The 18445-nt window shown below is 37.9% G+C and overlaps 1 protein-coding gene across 1 annotated transcript in view; it reads left to right on the top strand.

Annotated features, from left to right (window-relative positions):
• Window positions 1–18445, top strand: part of MMP16 (matrix metallopeptidase 16) — a 289269-nt gene that overhangs the window by 194445 nt on the left and 76379 nt on the right. Inside the window, exons 5-6 of the mRNA XM_055303461.1 lie at window positions 10497–10658; window positions 12604–12815. Coding sequence (XP_055159436.1) covers window positions 10497–10658; window positions 12604–12815 — 374 coding nt within the window. The remainder of the gene's footprint in view (window positions 1–10496; window positions 10659–12603; window positions 12816–18445) is intronic.

Below are 18445 nucleotides of genomic sequence, written 5' to 3'. Positions count from 1 at the left end.
CTGGAAACAGGTCTTACACAGCAGCTGCCCTCTGATGCACAAGTCTACAGCCCTGAGGAGAGGTTTAGAGCAGAGGAAGAGAGAAATCCATGCCCTCAGCACACTCAGTTTTGGTTTGTGGGCCAAGACTGGGGGGTTGGAGGGTTCACATCAACTCTTGCCACTTACTGGGTAACTCTGGCCATCACACAGTCTGTGGAAGTCTTCATTTCCTAATCTGTAGAACGGTGGTAATGAGAAAACTTAGCTACGATGGTGAGACATAGGGAAGGTCATGCATGGAAAGTATGTCTGCTATTTCTCGCTGCTGCTTTTAGAACAGTCTAAGAAAGGCGTTTGGTTTCCTTTAGTTCTTTTAGGGGGTGTCGTTGATAGCACTGTGTGTACCAAGCATGTGTGAAAGTAAATTAGATTTGTCATTAAATAAAAGTCAACAAAATTGGTCTGACACACGTCTAAGTGCCATTTGTAACTGTAACTGCATGGCATCAGATTTGCCCATAAATGATGTGCGACTAATAAATGACTGCAATACTGAGCTTTTCTCCTAAGCTCTCCTAGTCCCACCACGTCTGACTCGATGGGGGGAAAGCAGCTAGAAGAGGAACCAGGGGATCATTCGGAAGTGTGAGGCCCTTGGGGAGCAGCCACATCCAGGCCGAGTGTTGCAGACAGGAGCGGTGGGCAGGGGGAAGGCGACAGAAGGGCACCGAGCCTTTGAGGAGCTGGAGACTTGACCGAAGAACAAAAGTGACAGAAAGAGATGTGAGAAAATCCGCCCCAGATCAGCTTCTGTCAGCTTCTATCTTGCAGCTGTGATCTCACTCCTGTCTGGAGCTGGGCAGCCAGGATGTGTGTAGACGACAGCCCAACTCTCTCAGCACGGGCTGCCTGGCTGAGCAAGTTCCGCAGCCTCCGAAAGCATTATTGGAAAAGGAAGCCAGGATAGGTCGTCGAGTTTCAATGACAAGTTCGGTGTGACGTAATTCTGGTTCGTAATAGATGCTCAACAAATACTGTTTCTTTCTTGTTCTTTTTTTTTTTTTCTCTACCCTATCAGAGTTTTCTGGTTGCCTGGCAGGGAGCACCAGCCACCCAGGGAGCGGGCCTCTCTTCAGTGATGCGCAAAGAAAGTAGTAGGATAGGTGCCACTGAGGTATCAGGCTTTGCACATTTGAAAGAACATCCGAGGCAGGGAAGTTGCTGATATTTCCATCCCTGGAAATTTTCAGTCACAGACTTTCTCTCAGACTTAGGGTTACTGCCAAAACCTTTTGGTTTCTGTAGAGAGAGATAGCTGGGCTGGACAATACTTAACACCCACGTTCGTCGCAGGATGATCCTAGAAGTACTCAAATGCTTCAGAGTGGCTTCCTTTTCTACTCAGATCCTTTTTTTCTTTCCAGTTTGTCTTCCCTATCTCCTAATCCTAATCAAATGGAGAAGAGGCAGTGGGCTAAACCATCCTGTATTATCTATTACCTATTGCCGCAGCAGCAATCACCCCAACAACAAATGTTTATTATCTCACACAGTTCTGAGGGTCAGGAATCCGGGAGCAGCTTAGCTGGGTTGATTTGGGTCCACGGTAGGTCATAAATGTGCCGTGAGATGATTGGGTGGGGCTGTAGCTGCCTGAATGGACCAGAGAATCTCCTTCCCACCTCACAGGATGCCTCAGTTCTTCTCCATAGGGCCATCTATACAACATGGCAACTGGCTTTTCCAGAGTGAGTAATCAGACAATGAGGGAGAGAGAGAGAGAACACCAAGGTGGGAATCATGAGGTCTTTTATGACCTGTCATTAGAAGTCAAATACCATCGCTTCTACCGTATTCTGCTACTGCGAGCTGATAGGGAATGGGAATAAATACCAGGAGGTGGGTATTATGGGGATTTCTTAGAGGCTGACCACACAGATCCCTTTTGCTTCTCAACTGGCACAACACGCAGTATGGAAAGTCTGGGAGGACTGAGGTTCAAGATGGTCCATCTCATCTATTTATCAGGCCCTGGGGAAATTTATACTAATCAAAAGTTGTTGGGTTTTTTTGATTTTTGTTTTTTTTTAAGATTTTATTTATTCGTGAGAGGCACAGAGAGAGGCAAAGACATAGGCAGAGGAGCCTGATGTGGGACTTGATCCCAGGACCCCTGGGATCACGACCCAAGCCAAAGCCAGATGTTCAACCACTGAGCCACCCAGGCACCCCAGAACCCTAATCAAAGATTTCATGATGATTTCTGAGTGTTACTTCTACACATGGATTTAAATAGTTCGTATTTAAATGTTTAAATATTGAAAATTATGAGTCTGCCTAAATTTGTTGTGTCAGTCATTTAACTTACAAGTAAATCTTAAGAGCTTCTGTGCATCAGAAGCTGTCAGGGCAATTTGGTATGTGTTATGACCCAGTTATGTTTATAAAGTTATGCAAGGATACACAGAGGCAGAGGAATCAAATTTACCTGGGGAGTTGGAAAAGGCTTCACAGAGGAGGTCATTTTGAGGTTCGTTTTAAAGGATTAATGAGATTTTGCAAGACTCACTAAGAGGCAAACAAGAAGATAAAAGAAAAAAAAAATGCTGGGTTTCACAAGCCAGCATATAGAACAATACCATGTTTATAAGGCTGTAAGTCAGTTAAACATACGTACTTGATAAAAATATCAAAATACAGGCAAGGTAATGAGAGATGAAGAACCTCAGGTCAGTGATTACCCACAGAGAGAGCGGGACAGCCAAAGGTATTAGATGAGAGAGAAAAACCAGAGAGAGACCCAATGGTACTGGTCATATTCGAGTATTTGCTCGGGTCGGGAGGATTATAAATGTTGGAAATATCCGTAACAGCTTTTTATGTATGAAATATTGCGTAGTCATTTTTAACATTCAGGATATGTTGTCAGCAGAGGGAATAGCATATGAAAATGCATGGAGGGATGAAACAGCTTGGAATAAAATATAAAGACATAATTATGACAGGGAAATTATAAATAATGCATTATCTTTCATAATATACAGTTCAGTGTTCTGAAATTGTATTGGAGTATACAAAGGAAAGAAGATTAGAGATACAATTGAAAGCAGCAAACTCAAAACTCACAGTCTTACAAAAGGAGCAAGTACTATTTCTGTGCTGAGAATCAGGAGGCTGATTTATCCTTTGTTGCCGGCACGGTGATAAGATCAAGGCATATTACAATTAAGAATCTCAAGTAATGTGAATTAATGATAAGTTACAGAAGCAGTTATTATTTTCATCATTAGGAAAGAGGTCTGGTGCATTTTAATTGTCTAAACCTCATCATACGCCAACAACTTTTGTTCCTAGTGGAATTCAAATCACAGGGTGGTACTTTATTTAACAACTTACCCTTTTAAACTATTGTGAAGCTGCAAGTAAGGTTTAATTATATTATTGCCAATCATCTGAAGAACGGTAATTACTTGGAGCTCTTGGCCAGTATTTCTGATTAAAAGTGCTGTGGCGTACCGAACGGGTCATAGGTTCATATCCTGATCCTATTAATTTTCTTCTTATTCCTTAGACAAGGAATGACTCCACCCTTGGAAATGGTGCTTAGGAAAAATGTGATTGATCTGAAGAGCACAGATACAGGGGATGAAATCACTTCGGCTGTTGTCACTACTCTGTTTTTTTCTTCTTGCGTTTTGGTCGTTCTCTCATTAAGGAAAGAAAAAAGAAAGAAAGGAATTGTGGCTGAAAGACTACTGTCCTGTGACAGACTTGAAATGCTTTTAATAATCCGGTAAAGTTAGCAAGGTTGATGCATGACTAAACACACTTATCTGCCAGAGAGTGAGAGGATGAGTTCCTACATCCTTATTCAGGAACAAAGTTCAGGATACTTTCTTCTGGAAAAGGGGACGTGATACACAAGGAGGAATGTTCTAAAGGTTGGATTTCTTCTCCTTTTGAAGAATGAAAACCAAACATCATCCCTGTGAGGCTACATTGGGACTTTCCGACTTAAGAAATTATTATATCTGTTTTGCCACAAGAAGGCCAAGGGTGTCTACAGGTGTTTTTCTGAATCAGCGTGCTCTTGCTGAGCTGGGTTGTCACAGTCGGTATTCCTGGTAAACCTAAGTGCTAACGCCTTCTCTTCTTGGTTCAGCTGCCTTGGTTTTTGTTGGTCTTTTGGCTGCTTGCTAGATCTTGGTTTTGTCATTAGGCCTGCTGTTGGTGAAAATTTTCTTTCACTTTTTGCCCACTGATAGTCATTCCAGCCAAACTTTACCCATTTTTTCTGGGTGTGGGCATGCCAGAAGCCAACCTGTCCTTCTACTACTTTAGGTGGCAATGGCAGTTACAAAATCTCGTCAATACCAGGTTTGTATCTTAACTGTGGTGTCTCTGATTTGAACTCACACAGGTGTTTACTTCAGCTTGGTGTTAGATGGGTGGTATCTAATAACGCCTGCAGCTCCTTTCCTTCCCCACCCTCTCTCACTTGAGATTGCCCTCTGGCACACAGTCCTTGGAAGTCTTCTCTTGTTATACATACTTGCAGCCAATCTCATCATTCCTGCATCTCTTCATAAATAATTTCTTCTTTCCTTCTGTTTTTTTTTTAGCTCTGCCTGTGACTAGAACATGGGGACTAGATGGTACTCAATGGCCATGTTTCATTGTGTGTTATGTTTTTTTTTTTTTTTTAAGATTTTATTTATTCGTAAGAGACACAGAGAGGCAAAGACATAGGCAGAGGGAGAAGCAGAACTCGATCCCAGGATCCCAGAATCATGACCTAAGCCGAAGGCAGACGCTCAACCACTAGCCACCACACATCCCCATGTTTCATTGGTTTTCACTCAAAGTGGCATCCTTAAAAAATGTTTTCCTCTTTTTACTAAGTCCACACTTCTGTGTCTTGTCTTTCCACTGTTGGACTTTCTTACCATCCCCTCACACTCCTTACTCCCTCCAATCACTTTAATTCCTCCTCCCTAATAGTTAATAAAATCAAGCCCGTTTTTGCATTCCCAAGCAATTTCCTCTAGACCACGTCCTCTTTTCATTAGCTGTGAGCACAAGTATTTACTGACATTTATTCAGCAATGAGTGGCCGACCGTGTTGAGTACTTTAGTTCTGTTTTCTGAACCATAGAATAGTGGCCCCCTTAGTCTTCTCCTATCTCATTCTCTTTCCATTCTTATTCCTGGCATTATGGTCAGAAAACAGATTTTGGGAGGAAATAGAGGTAGGTAAAAGGGTATAAACTTTCAATCATAAGGTGAATAAGGTCTGAGGACCTAACGTATAACATGGTGATTATAGTTGATAACATCCTTGGATGATTGAAGTTTGATAAGAGAGGAGAAATTAAATGTTTCCACCTGAAAAGAAAAAAAAAAAAAGCTAAATATGTGAGGTGATATACATGTTAATAACTCAATGGGGAGGAATCCTTTCAAAATGTGTGCATATATTAGATCTCCATGGTGTATTCTTTAAATATCCTACAATTTTATTTTTCACTTATACTTCAATAAAGCTAGGGAAAATAAAAAAGTTCTGCGCCGCACTGAGGTAGAAATAGCATTCTATTCTTTACTACTCAGATTCAAATTAGTCCTCCAGGCCCTGGAAACTGATCCATTCATCCAACTTATTTAAAGATTTGTCATCTACTGTGTGCCAGGCAATGCCTTTGAACTGGGGACACCAGATAAATGATGCACAATTGCAGCCTTTAAAGAATTCAAAATATATTGGGAAGATTTACCAAAGGATGATGACAATACAATGCAATTGCTATGATGGGGGGATGCACGAGGGCCCGTGGGAGTCTAAGGAAGAGAGCCTGCGGGGACAGCACCCCTCGGGAAATGTCTTCATAGAGAAGGTGACATCTGAGCAGTCACATCAGGTCTGCTTGATGTGCTTCCAACATGGGGGCGGGGGCAGATGAGGGGATCCAGAAAGAAGACAGTCCAACGATCTTAAGGACAGAACAAGCACATTTTTCTGTGACCGGAAAGAGGAAAATAAAGGGAGGAGGAGATAATGTTGGAAAGGAAGGACAAGGACTTATGTATGAAGGGTCTTGGTTATCTTGATGAGGAATGTGAAATTATCATCATGTAGGTGGTAGAAAAGCAACAAAAATTGAACCAAAGACAATTACAGGAAGTTGTCCTTGCAACCACTGTACATTTTCTCCTCTGTATCACCTCTAATTTCACTCCCTGTTTTCTCTCAAGACATGTTCTTAAATTCCTTTAAACATAGTCAAGTAGTAATAACGTCTTATATTTGATATATTGGAATCTGCGGCCTAATTTGATTAGGACCCTGACTTCCATTCCTATTTATCACCATAGGAAGCACAGAAGATGCCCTCTCCCCTTGGACTCTAATCCCCATAGGACGTCTGCATTGCTATCCCTCCCTCCATTCCCTTCCCTTCTCTACCTTCTGACACTGTTTACTTTAGAGAAGTTTCAAGTCAGTCATGAGCAAAATCCCCTTCATAATCAACTTATTTTGAATATATTCCCTTTAGGCTCCTTTCTGTAGCTGACACTGATCTCTCCATTGGTTATACATTTCCTTTCCTTTACATTCGTTCTCTTTTCTCTTTCATATTCCTTCTACGTCAGGGCTGGAGTCACAATATTCGCACAGCCTTATATCCTTGTAATGCTACTTCAGGATGATTCTCCTTTCCTCCTCCATAAACACTTCAAGTTTCGACTTTGATTTTGTCAAACTGTCCCATCCTCTGTCCCTCGTTGCTAGAATCATCTACTAATTCTCGTTTTCCCTATTCTTTGATGATTTTACCTCCAGGTTCAATCCTACTCTCTTTAACACTACCCTTGTTTTAATTCTCGGTGATCTCAGTGTTGATGTAGATAATTTTCCCAGTGTTCTGGGCTCTTAGGTCTTGAATCTCCTCTCCAATTTCATATTCATCCTGACACAGAGACTCACTTCCATAGGTATACATACTTTTGACATTGCTCTTACAAATCTCATTGCTCGGGATCCCTGGGTGGCACAGTGGTTTGGCGCCTGCCTTTGGCCCAGGGCGCGATCCTGGAGACCCAGGATCGAATCCCACGTCGGGCTCCCGGTGCATGGAGCCTGCTTCTCCCTCTGCCTGTGTCTCTGCCTCTCTCTCTCTCTCTCTCTCTCTCTATCATAAATAAAAAATAAATAAATAAATAAATAAAAAATAAAGAAACAAATCTCATTGCTCCTACAATCTACTAGGACTATCACTGAATATTTTTCTAGCTCACTCCTGCTAAATCATGACTAAAAACACAAAACAAACAAAACAAAAAAACCTTGATCACCCCAGAATTTAAGAGTTGACCTTAGATTGATCTTATCACCTTGTCACAGACCTCATCCCATGCTATTCCTTCCTTCCTTACATGACACAAGTATCATGGCAGAGTCAAAAAATCACTCTTATGTATATCCACAACTCCTTCATCTTTTCCTCTGCTTTTCATAGTTACCTAGAGATACCAAAAGTCTGGTGAAATCAATACTGCCACTTTGGTATCTGCATACACACAGACAAATAAGGCTGAAGAAGGGAGACATCCCGCATAATGAAGCCAATGTCACTTTAAATTCATGATCCTGAATGCTGCCTGACAACTACTCCATATTTCCCTCATCCACTGTTTACAACTGACCTATTCAAACATTTCATACATTCTTCTTTTTCTTTTCTATTATTGTCTCAGTTGATGAGTCTTCCTGTTTCATTAAGCAAATTAAAACATTCAGAATTTGACACTCAAGAAAGGAACTCCTGGTTATGCTTCCTACCTCTCACCCCCCACCGACACAAAAAGCAACAAAAAATTCATTCCTCCTATGGTTTTCTCCATCTCAGTGAATGGCAACTTCATTCTTTTCGGTGTAGGGCCAGAAAACGTGGTGTTGTCTCTGATGTTTTTCTTTGCTCATGCCTTGCATCTTGTCCTTTAAGAAACCCTATGATTCTCCTTTCAAAATATATCAAGAATTTTACTGCTCTGACTACCTCCTTTACTTCTACTCTGGTCCTGAATTATTGCACTAACTTCAGAGACTGAATCATGCTGCTTCCCTTGTCCACTGTACTTGATTCTCAAGAGCAATCACCAGCGTGATCCTGTTAAAATGTAAGTCAGATTATGTCCCTCCTCTACTCAAAAACACGATTATCAAAAAAAAAAAAAAAAAACACACGATTATCCCCACCCCAGTCAGACTAGAAGCCCAAACCATTAGTATTATTTAAAATTCCATACATGTTTTAGGTTCCATTTCCTCTCTGATTTCATTTTGTCTCAGCCTCACTATTTATCCTTATCATTTATCACTATGTAGCATTCTGTATATTTTACTTTTCTATCTTGATTCTTTCCAGTACCCATTAAAATGTAAATGTTACAAGAGCAGGGATTTTTTGTATGTTTTGCTCACTACTATATCAAAGCCTAGATCAATGCCTGACTCATAGTAGGCATGCAGTAAAAGTAGTGGAATGAATGCATGATTTAATGAATGAAATTGTTTTCACATGGCTACATTATCTGAGCTGTTGTGCATGCTAATACTTTTATAGCTGTGTGATTTACTGTAATTCAAAGGATGATTTCTAATCAGACTGAGAGAAGTTTGGATTTTATCTGCAACTTGCTACATGAATTTGCAAATTGTATTTAATGTCTCAAAGTCTTTGTTTTCTCATTTTAAAAATGGACATAATAATAGTACTGACTCAAAGGATAATTGTGAGAATTAAATGAGAAAATGCAGGTAAAATGTTCAAAATGTACAAGTTAGTAAACTTTTAATAAACCTAGTTAATATTTTTAATTAAACCTCATACGTATTATATGATTTTTCTTTTTGTGTCTTAATTTGCACATTTAAATAAGAGGAGAAGATAAGCTTTCTGAGATTGGAAATGTTAACCTCTATTCTTTTTAAACCCTTTCAATTTGTTTCACAACAATATTTAATCAGTTATTCTTTGAGAGTCAGGTAGGTCCCTGAAGTGTTTTAAATGACTCGTTTTTGGTATGCTAAGGTCATATGATGAATCAGCCTCATGGTTTCATCCATTTTTCTATGAAGGACTACTCCAGAGTAGGAAAAATATATTTGTTATGTACTCGGCTTTTGTGTTTAAAAAAAAAAAAAAGGAAGAAAGAAAAAAAGCCCTCAGAAGGGAATTATCACAGAGCATTATAAAAAATGTTTTTAGAGAGTTTTCCTGAAAATGACACTCAGGAAGTTCGCTGAAATCATTTGCAATCCACATATGCAAAACTTTATATTTTATGTTCAATCATTTTAAACTTTCCACTTAGGAACATAACCCTTAGGAGTATAATAGTCCCAACTGTTTGATGCTCACATAGTTCAACTTAATTTTTAGAAATAACAAATATACGTGTAGGACTGGCTCTTTTGCTCATGAGTTTAATTATGATGATCCAGAAGGGACAATATGTAGAGGCCATCAGCAGGGGTGTGACTGCATAAAGTTTCTCTGAGAGTCTGCACTGAATAGATTTCACTGTGCAAGTTTACCACAGGTGGGAGAGATTTTTTTTTTCCATGTGAAACAGCCACTCTAAATAAATATATCTTGTTCATATTGCCTCTGAGTTGATTAGAATTTGTATTCACAAAGCTAGGACTAGAATCCTAGTTTTTGTGACTTCTAGCCTGTGACTTACATTTTATACTTCTGTATTCCTATATTCTAGGCTAGTATAAAGAAAAGCCTTCATCTAGGACTTAAAATAACCTTGAGTTCCAGTCACAGCTCTGTAAATTTAAAGATTTGCTGTTCTTGACAAAACCTGTCACCTCTGTGCCTTAATTTACTCACCTATGTAAAAGTAGGAATTGGATCTACATTTTTTTCCTGACTTACTGTTAGCATTATGTTCAATGTAAAAATTATAAAAGTATATTATTACATGCTTTCTAATTGGAAGGATATTTCAACATCAGTAGTAGCAGTTTCTGATGCTGCTAATCTTTCTTCAAATTTTATTCTTTGTTCCTTCCATTCAGTATCTAAATTTCTGTGACTACATTATCATCACCTCCCACCTACCTCCCCAACCTTTTCAAAAATAGTGTGTTGGATTTTGCTAGTAGAAAATTCAATGATTGGGATCCCTGGGTGGCGCAGCGGTTTGGCGCCTGCCTTTGGCCCGGGGCGCGATCCTGGAGACCCAGGATCGAATCCCACATCAGGCTCCCGGTGCATGGAGCCTGCTTCTCCCTCTGCCTATGTCTCTGCATCTCTCTCTCTGTAACTATCATAAATAAATAAAAATTAAAATTAAAAAAGAAAATTCAATGATAAAATCATACTGATAGTTGAAATAAGGAGTTCCTCCTATTTTTCTTGGGTGAAATTTTGAAACACCAAAGTTCCAATTCTGTACTTGGATATTAGTTACAATAGCATCTTTTCTTCTCATTTTCACAGGAAATGACTTATTTCTTGTAGCAGTTCATGAACTGGGACATGCTCTGGGATTGGAGCATTCCAATGATCCCACTGCTATCATGGCCCCATTTTACCAGTACATGGAAACTGACAACTTCAAACTACCTAATGATGATTTGCAAGGCATCCAGAAGATTTATGGTAGGTTACCACTGTTTCTGTTTGGTTAACACCACAGTAAAGTTCGGAATTCTTGCTGCATTTCCTTCTTTGAGATGGTTGCTCTAAGTATATGAGAGAGATAAATACCAAAATAAGAAAAAAAAGTCTGGCCTATTGGCAGAAGTCTTATATCAATCAAGTTTTGTTGGCAACCGTCCAGATATCTTAATATACATATTATAGTAAATCTATACACTAATCTTTCTTACTGAATTTAATTGCAACCTGCAGTTACACCAAAGATCTTATAAACTTTAGTATTTAAAATTCAGGTTAAAAATGTAATAAATGATTACAACCAATAAAAACAGTGAGAAATACAAGGTTTTCTATAAGATAATGAGATTTTGGTAAAAACTGAGAGATTGACACTCAGTTTATGATACTTGATGTAAGATATGTACTAGATAAATCACTTTTGAGGTTGCAGAAAATGCTCTTGTGTAATGGATATAATAAAATGGGCTCAAAAGCATGTAATCATTGACTAAGAGTCCAAGTTAACAAGTGGCAAGGTATACTTACACATAATTCAAAAGAAATTTCTAATATACCGAGATCATTTTTATTTATGGGGTTCAATCAGTGAATACAAATTAAGACAAAAGGAAGAAAGACTATTCCACATATTTACTATAATCGTAACTCCCTCAACAGAACCATTGACCTTTATAAAGACATTTATTTCACACATAATTGTTAAGAACTTGACATTTATAATTTACATATAGAGAGTATGCTTTACTAAATTACTGAAGTGATGCTTTCATTTTACAATACAAAGGCAAATGTGTGTTATCTGTATGTTAATATCCAGTATCCCGAAGATGTCATTTGCATTTTTAAATAGCATAGTTTAAGTTCACTAATTTATTTGCATTCATTAGTTTTTCAGTTTCAATATCTCAGTGGTAACCTTTCTCTCAGGGTTAAAATACGATTTGGGAAAAAAAAGAAAGTCTACTTTTGTGCTGCTCTTTATTTGGGGGATACTGAGAAAAGGGAAACGTCTCAGACTCGAAACTAAGTAGCCCATGAGTTGAGAGCGCAATCCTATGCCTAATTTGTACCATCAGAAATTCCTCCTAAGTGGTTAACTGAAGGAAGGCTCTTTCTCATGACCTCATGAATTAGTAGTCTAGACTGAGGTCTGCAAAAGAATATTCTTTCCATATCTAAATATTAAGTGCGAACAGCACTGTATTTCTTTTTAAAAACATAAATCCCTTGACGAATGATGCTTTACATCTGTACCAAATTATATGTGTAAACTTTGGCTTAATTTAGAAGCCTCTTTTTAGAAATACCTCTTCACATTAATATTTTACCTAGTGGTGTTTTAATCAATAGGTGTTTTAGATTCAGTATTCAAATGAAACAATCATCTGGCAATTTGTCAAAACATGTCATTAGAAGAAAATAATGAAAGTCAGGAAAAGGCTATAAATACAGTTGGAGACAGAGGGTGGAATAAACTTTGATTCCTTAATGTTTATCTTTTAGAGATATTTGCATAGAATCATTGTCAGTCAAAATCTAGGATTAACTTTGGTGGAGCTTACATGCATGGTTCCAGTATTCATCTTCATTTATGTATTATTTATACACCACCTACTTCCAAAAAAGATTTCAAAGCAGTTTTTCCAATAAGGACTCTGGCAAAGCTACGAAAAATATCATTAAAAATTAACAAAGAAAGTTCAGTGACTGGGATTCAGAACTTAGCAAGATAAGGACTTTCTGATAGACTTGGCAGTAGTTTGTTGGGTATAATGGTTTGTTTTTTCAAAAAACATACAGTCTTCAAGACTTCTTAGCTTACTCAGTCTGTGCCCTCCCCTCAGGAGTGATTGTCCTCTGCAGCATATTATGCAGCACTATTCCAGTTTGAAGTCAGCCAAGTGCTTTCCTCGTATTTTCAAAGGTCCACCTGACAAGATCCCTCCACCGACAAGACCTCTACCGACAGTGCCCCCACACCGCTCCATTCCTCCAGCTGACCCACGGAAGAATGACAGGCCCAAACCCCCTCGGCCTCCCACGGGCAGACCTTCCTATCCTGGAGCCAAACCCAACATCTGCGATGGGAACTTTAACACTTTAGCTATTCTTCGCCGTGAGATGTTTGTTTTCAAGGTAGGAGGCTGTGATTTTCTTTTCTTTTTTTTTTTTTTTTTTTTTTTTAACGGTAGACCAAGTGTCTACAGTGTCGCTTTAAAAAACAAGTTCTCATTCATTCTAACACTACCTTCCCAGACCTCTCACAGTTAGAAGTTTCAAAAAAGCATCTTAAAAAATAAATGCACAAATGGGCTTAAATGTCTAGCAGAAGATTGCTGTAATATTCTATTTGAGGAATGTATTTATGTCAGCAGAAGCTAAAATGCCTAGAAATGTGAGGGTAAGAAAATGCTGCATGTTACGAACAGATAAAAAAGCATAATTGAAGTCATGAATAGGGACTAATAGGGATGATTTGCTTGGGAGCTTAGCCACTTGCAAACGCGCTAGAGCTATTCTATCTTTGATTTGCACGTCTTTATGAGATCCCTATGATTTCACTTGACAATTAAAGCATTGTTTTTAGGAGTAGTAGTGATCATTCTGTTTGAGGTCTACTGGTAGAAATTTGAGTCAAAGCTCCTCCATGAGACCATCATTTTGATTTTACGAGTGTATGTCATCATTGTTTTCTTCAGTCAGGTATTTTTATATACCTGATTTATTTTTTAAGTTTTTTTTAAAATATTTTATTTATTTATTCACAAAAGACACAGACAGAGAGGCAGAGACACAGGCAGAGGGAGAAGTAGGCTCCATGCAGGGGGCCCAAGGGACTCGATCCCAGGACTCCAGGATCACGCCCTCAGCCAAAGGCAGATGTTCAACCACTGAGCCACCCAGACATCCCTATATACCTGATTGATATTATTTTTTAAAAAGGTTGCAAGTAAGACTAATATGTCTGAGTTCTCAGACAACACTGACAGGCAGTGTATTAAAATAAGTTACATAATGAAAAAAATAAGTTACATAATGGACCTACTAAAGTATGTTTAATATAATACTGGAAAATTAATATAGTACAATACTGAAAAATATTTTCTCCCTCAGTATTGTAAACTGATCTGAGAAATTGATGAAAAAATTGTATGTTTTATGTCGGCATTAGCATATTAAAATAACCACATTTTACCAATACCGTCCATTTAAAAATAAAATAATGTGCACTCTTTTTGAGTAGACATGAATCAATAAATAATGAAATATTGTCCTACTTACACAGAATTTCCTATCTACCAGAGGCTACACTTTAAAAATATAGATTTCGTATAATTTTTAATAGACAAAGTACTCTATTTCCTTTATTGGAAAATAAGATTTGGATTTGATATAATATGCACAAGAGCATCATACTTTCCAGGAAAAATCGATGCTTTTGTTCAAACACATGAATAGATTTTTGAATTCTATAAATGCTATGCAATGCTTAATTAGATATCTCCCATTCAATTTAAGTAGATTAATAAATTTAGATTCAAGGAGTAAAAAATAAAGCTTTCTCTCTCTGTGTCTCCCTATCTCTCTCTATCTCCACTCATTGTGCTTAGCCCACAGCAACTAGTTGAAATGAAAACAAAATGCAATCATTTGTTTCCTCTACAAGACATCAAATGACATCTGAAGGATTTCGTTTTCTCTGTTTTGGCCAAATTTCAACATCCCAGCTTTATACCTTGATATCATAGTCATGTCAACAAAGTTTTAAACTTATCTGAGAATACGATGTGAAACTGACTCTGGGTACAATCTTTCCATCCTTCCTATCTGGGTAATTACTTGGCCAATCTCAGAAAAGATTGGTATCTTCATATTTAATGATCATTTTCACCAGCCTTTCTCGCTCTGCACACTGGGCGTGTTCTTGATTGACCAAGTGAAGTCTTGTGATCATTGGTTCCTGGACTCAGGAATGGATAAAAAGCAAATAGACCAACTCTCAAGTAGAATAATACAGTAGCCACTATTATTAGTGTCAAAATAAGTATATGAAGAATATGAGTAAGGCCTGTTTCTCTAACCTCTCATGTTATCTTGGATTCCTTTATCAAAACTATAGGACAGAGTTCCTAAACTCTATTTAGGAATTTAATTTCTTTTTTTCACTGTTCCCTGCCCTCTTTCTAAGAATAATTACTATTGGGGATATCTTCTGATAGGCATTGCATTCTTTTAATCTCCATTTACTTGATGGATTTTTGTATCACTTGACTTGATAATTTTCCTACTCATCTCCTCTTTCATACAGTGCCCAGGCTTGCTTCCTAGGCCCCAGGTATGTATGCATAGGAGGTAGCACTCCTGTCTCTATGGAGCTCGTATTCCAGGCGTGAAGACAGACACAAACTTAAGTACTTTCAAGATGTAGGGGTAAAAGGTACAACAGGGACATGAAAAGAAAGTGCCGAAGTCTAGCTGAGTATATCAAGAAAACCTGACTGAGAAAAAGCTTATCCTGAATTTTGAAAGAAAAATTTCTTAGGCACATTAAAGAAATTGGTTATTTGGTGTCTAAAACAGTTGATGTATTGAGGGAGAGAAGCTAGACGTGTTAACTCTAGTGCAAAATGACAAATGATATAAATCAGAAATAAACAAGGTTTGATCAAAGCCAAGAAAGCATGATTGAGTGATACTTGCTCTTAATTAATAGCTACCATGGATTGGGTTACTAATACGTCCCTGAATAGATCTAGGCACTTTACAGCCATAACCTCTAAGCCTTATAATAACACTGCAAGATGCATAGAATTCTCTGTTTTACAAATGAGAAAACTGAGAATCAGAAAAGTGAAATAGTTAGTCTGAGTTACGAGGTTTTAAGCAGTAGTCAGGAGTTGAACGCGGGTCTGCTTGATTCTAAAATCTGTATTTTCCCCACTAAGCTTTCCTACCTGAAAGAGTAAGGGAAAGTTTAAAAGAAAGGTGGTAGGCTTTAAGCTATATCTTTAAATAGTAAATATTCAAGGAATATTTATTGAGCTCCTACCATGAGAGGCTGTTTTAGGCACCGACCATGCGGTAGTAACCAAAGCAACTAGACTCTGGCTTCTTGGAGCTTACATTCTAGCTTTCAAAGTGCTTCACACAGAAGCACGCCATGGGCCCCTGAATGAGGTGGGAAAGCATCCTACAAATTCTTTCTTTATTAATAACTGGTGGTCCCCTAAGTCTGCCCTCTATACCTAAATAGGCTATCCTAACTTTACCTCAAATTACTGTCATCTCCCCATATCCGTTCTACTTGCCTGGAATTACTCTCTGCCAGCCTCTCTTGTGCGTGCCTGCCTTTTTTCTTTTAATATACTCATCATTAGTTTCATAGTTTGCTCTTTATTAACTATTCTTTCAAGTATATTTTAGGATCACCCACTCTTTGATCTCACTTTTTCTAATGTAACTTGATTCTCTACTTTCTTCATTACAGATTCTCTGTATAAATTAGGAACCTCTTTATCTCCTCAACCCTTCCCCATCTGACACTCGTTTCACTGTAGTTATTAATATCTGGGGCTTCATTGCAAGCTTCTGCTTATCTAAAACTTCCCTCCTTGATGTCTTCCACATGTCCCAACCTCTCTGACTATTCTTCAACCTCAAACCTCTTTCTAGTGATTTCTATATTTATCCCCTCCATTTGATTAGCACGTTTTTAATTTCTATCTTCTCTATTTCTCATTGTAGTGCATCTCTCATTTGTAGACTTCTTCAAAGCGGGATTGGTTCATGCGGGCTTCATAGTGATCAAGCTAATGAACAAGGATCTCAATATAAGAATTATTTAATGAAAATAGAGCTACTATCAGGTTTATGCAAAAACAATCAACCAGTATAATGTTTCTGAAAATGTTTCATTCCACTAGTCTGTTATTCCTTGCCCAAAGATTTCTATGAGTACGATTTACTTAAAAATCTATACGTATGTTTTTACTTAAATTCTGAAAATCTAGATATAAATAAAAGGTAATATCATCAGATAATTTTGTTTTCTTATTAGAAAGGAACCTTTCTTTAGAATGGTAGTTTTAACATAATTCTTGGAAGCAAGCTTCCTCTTCAGAGATTTGATTTACGTTGAGCTTTCCAGGCATTCATTTATTTGAAGTGGAGTTCATCTGGGTATATTTCAATATGGAAATATAATAAACATTACATATATTTAATATACAGTATGTACACACACACATATATATATAAAATTCTGTCCTGCCCTATAGGTAAAATTCTGAATCTATTCACATGAGAAAGTTAAGCTTTCCATGTAGCTTCATAATCTTTGGGAATGTTAACCACCTACAGCAAGGAAATGAAAATCAAAACAAAATGCCAAGGAATCGAGGAACAAAACAGCAATACAACAGAAGGTCTGTCCTTACTCTAAAGAGGTTATTTTTAAGAATGTCCCCTGAAGAGCTTAAGCTGTGTATATCACATGAGGCTGCTGGTGTGACAACGCTGACGACAGGAAGATTTGATGGTTCAAATGATGACTCAAAGTTCTTTTGGACCACAAGATAAAAACATTGAATATTTAGCTCTGTTGTGGTGTAAAAGAAAGCAGAATTAGCCAAACTGGTATGGGATATGTTTCAGCACACGATATTTTGTTATGTAGGAAAGACTGTAGTAGTAACTATTCTTCCTGAAGTTGAAGATAGGAAGAAAAACTGTATCCACACCTGGAATTCTTTTAACATGAGTAGGCATGTGTGTGCACACGCACACACACACACACACACGTAAGCACACACACACGAAAGGTTTCACTTGGCAACTGACCAGTTCTTTATATCAAAGGGAACAAAAGCCAATGCTTTACAGTAGAGCCAGAAAGGATAGTGTTAAAAGGCAAAGCTGTCCTAGAACAGCATTCACGGAAGTACAGTAAAGTGTATTCCCAATTAGAATAGAAGAACAAGGCTTAGGACTCTCATTAAGGAAAACATTTCATCGTTTACCAAAACAGCAACAACAACAACAACAAGAAAGCAAGCCAACACAGAAATCATTCGGTACTTTCCTTTATCAAATTCTCTTCTATTCATGTTTATTCATCACAAAACTAAGTGTTCTTAAATATGATCATCTTCACTTATGACTACCTACTTAATTCTACTGGAGAATCAGAGTTCCTTTTATTTCCATAGAAACAGACTTGACCAGAGCCTGCCCTCATTAATACTAGCTTAACTTCTATTGAAAGTACAATGTCTCATTAGCCAAGCCTTGTAAGTATAAGGTATGACTCAATTTCATTTGCAAGATGGGGGTTTTGTTTCATAAAAGAAGAGATTTTATATGACAGGGAGAGAGAGATGGAGACTCCGGGGGCAGGGAAATGGGGAGATGTTGTACAAAGGGTAACATCTTCAGTTTTAAGCCCTGGAGACCTAATATACAGCATAGTGACAATAGTTAATAATAATGTATCAATTACTTGAAATTTGCTAAAGTAGATCTCAATTGTTGTCACCATAAAAAAAAAAATAGGTAACTATGTGAGGTGATGGATAGGTCTGTTAGTCTGATTGTGGTAATCATTTTACAATGTATACTTATAACAAAATCATCAAGTTGTAGTCCTTAAATATACACCATTTTTATTTGTCAGTAGACCTCATTAAAGTTGGGGCAAAAAGCCAAGGTTCTTTCACCCATAAAGCTGCACGATAACTGCATTTTGCTTTGCTTCTCTGGTCTCTCCA

The sequence above is a fragment of the Nyctereutes procyonoides genome, unplaced genomic scaffold (assembly GCF_905146905.1).
Source record: "Nyctereutes procyonoides isolate TBG_1078 unplaced genomic scaffold, NYPRO_anot_genome, whole genome shotgun sequence".
In the NCBI taxonomy this organism is placed as follows: Eukaryota; Metazoa; Chordata; class Mammalia; order Carnivora; family Canidae; genus Nyctereutes; species Nyctereutes procyonoides.
Note: the sequence above shows the minus strand (reverse complement) of the source record. Positions and strands in the feature narration are given on the sequence as shown.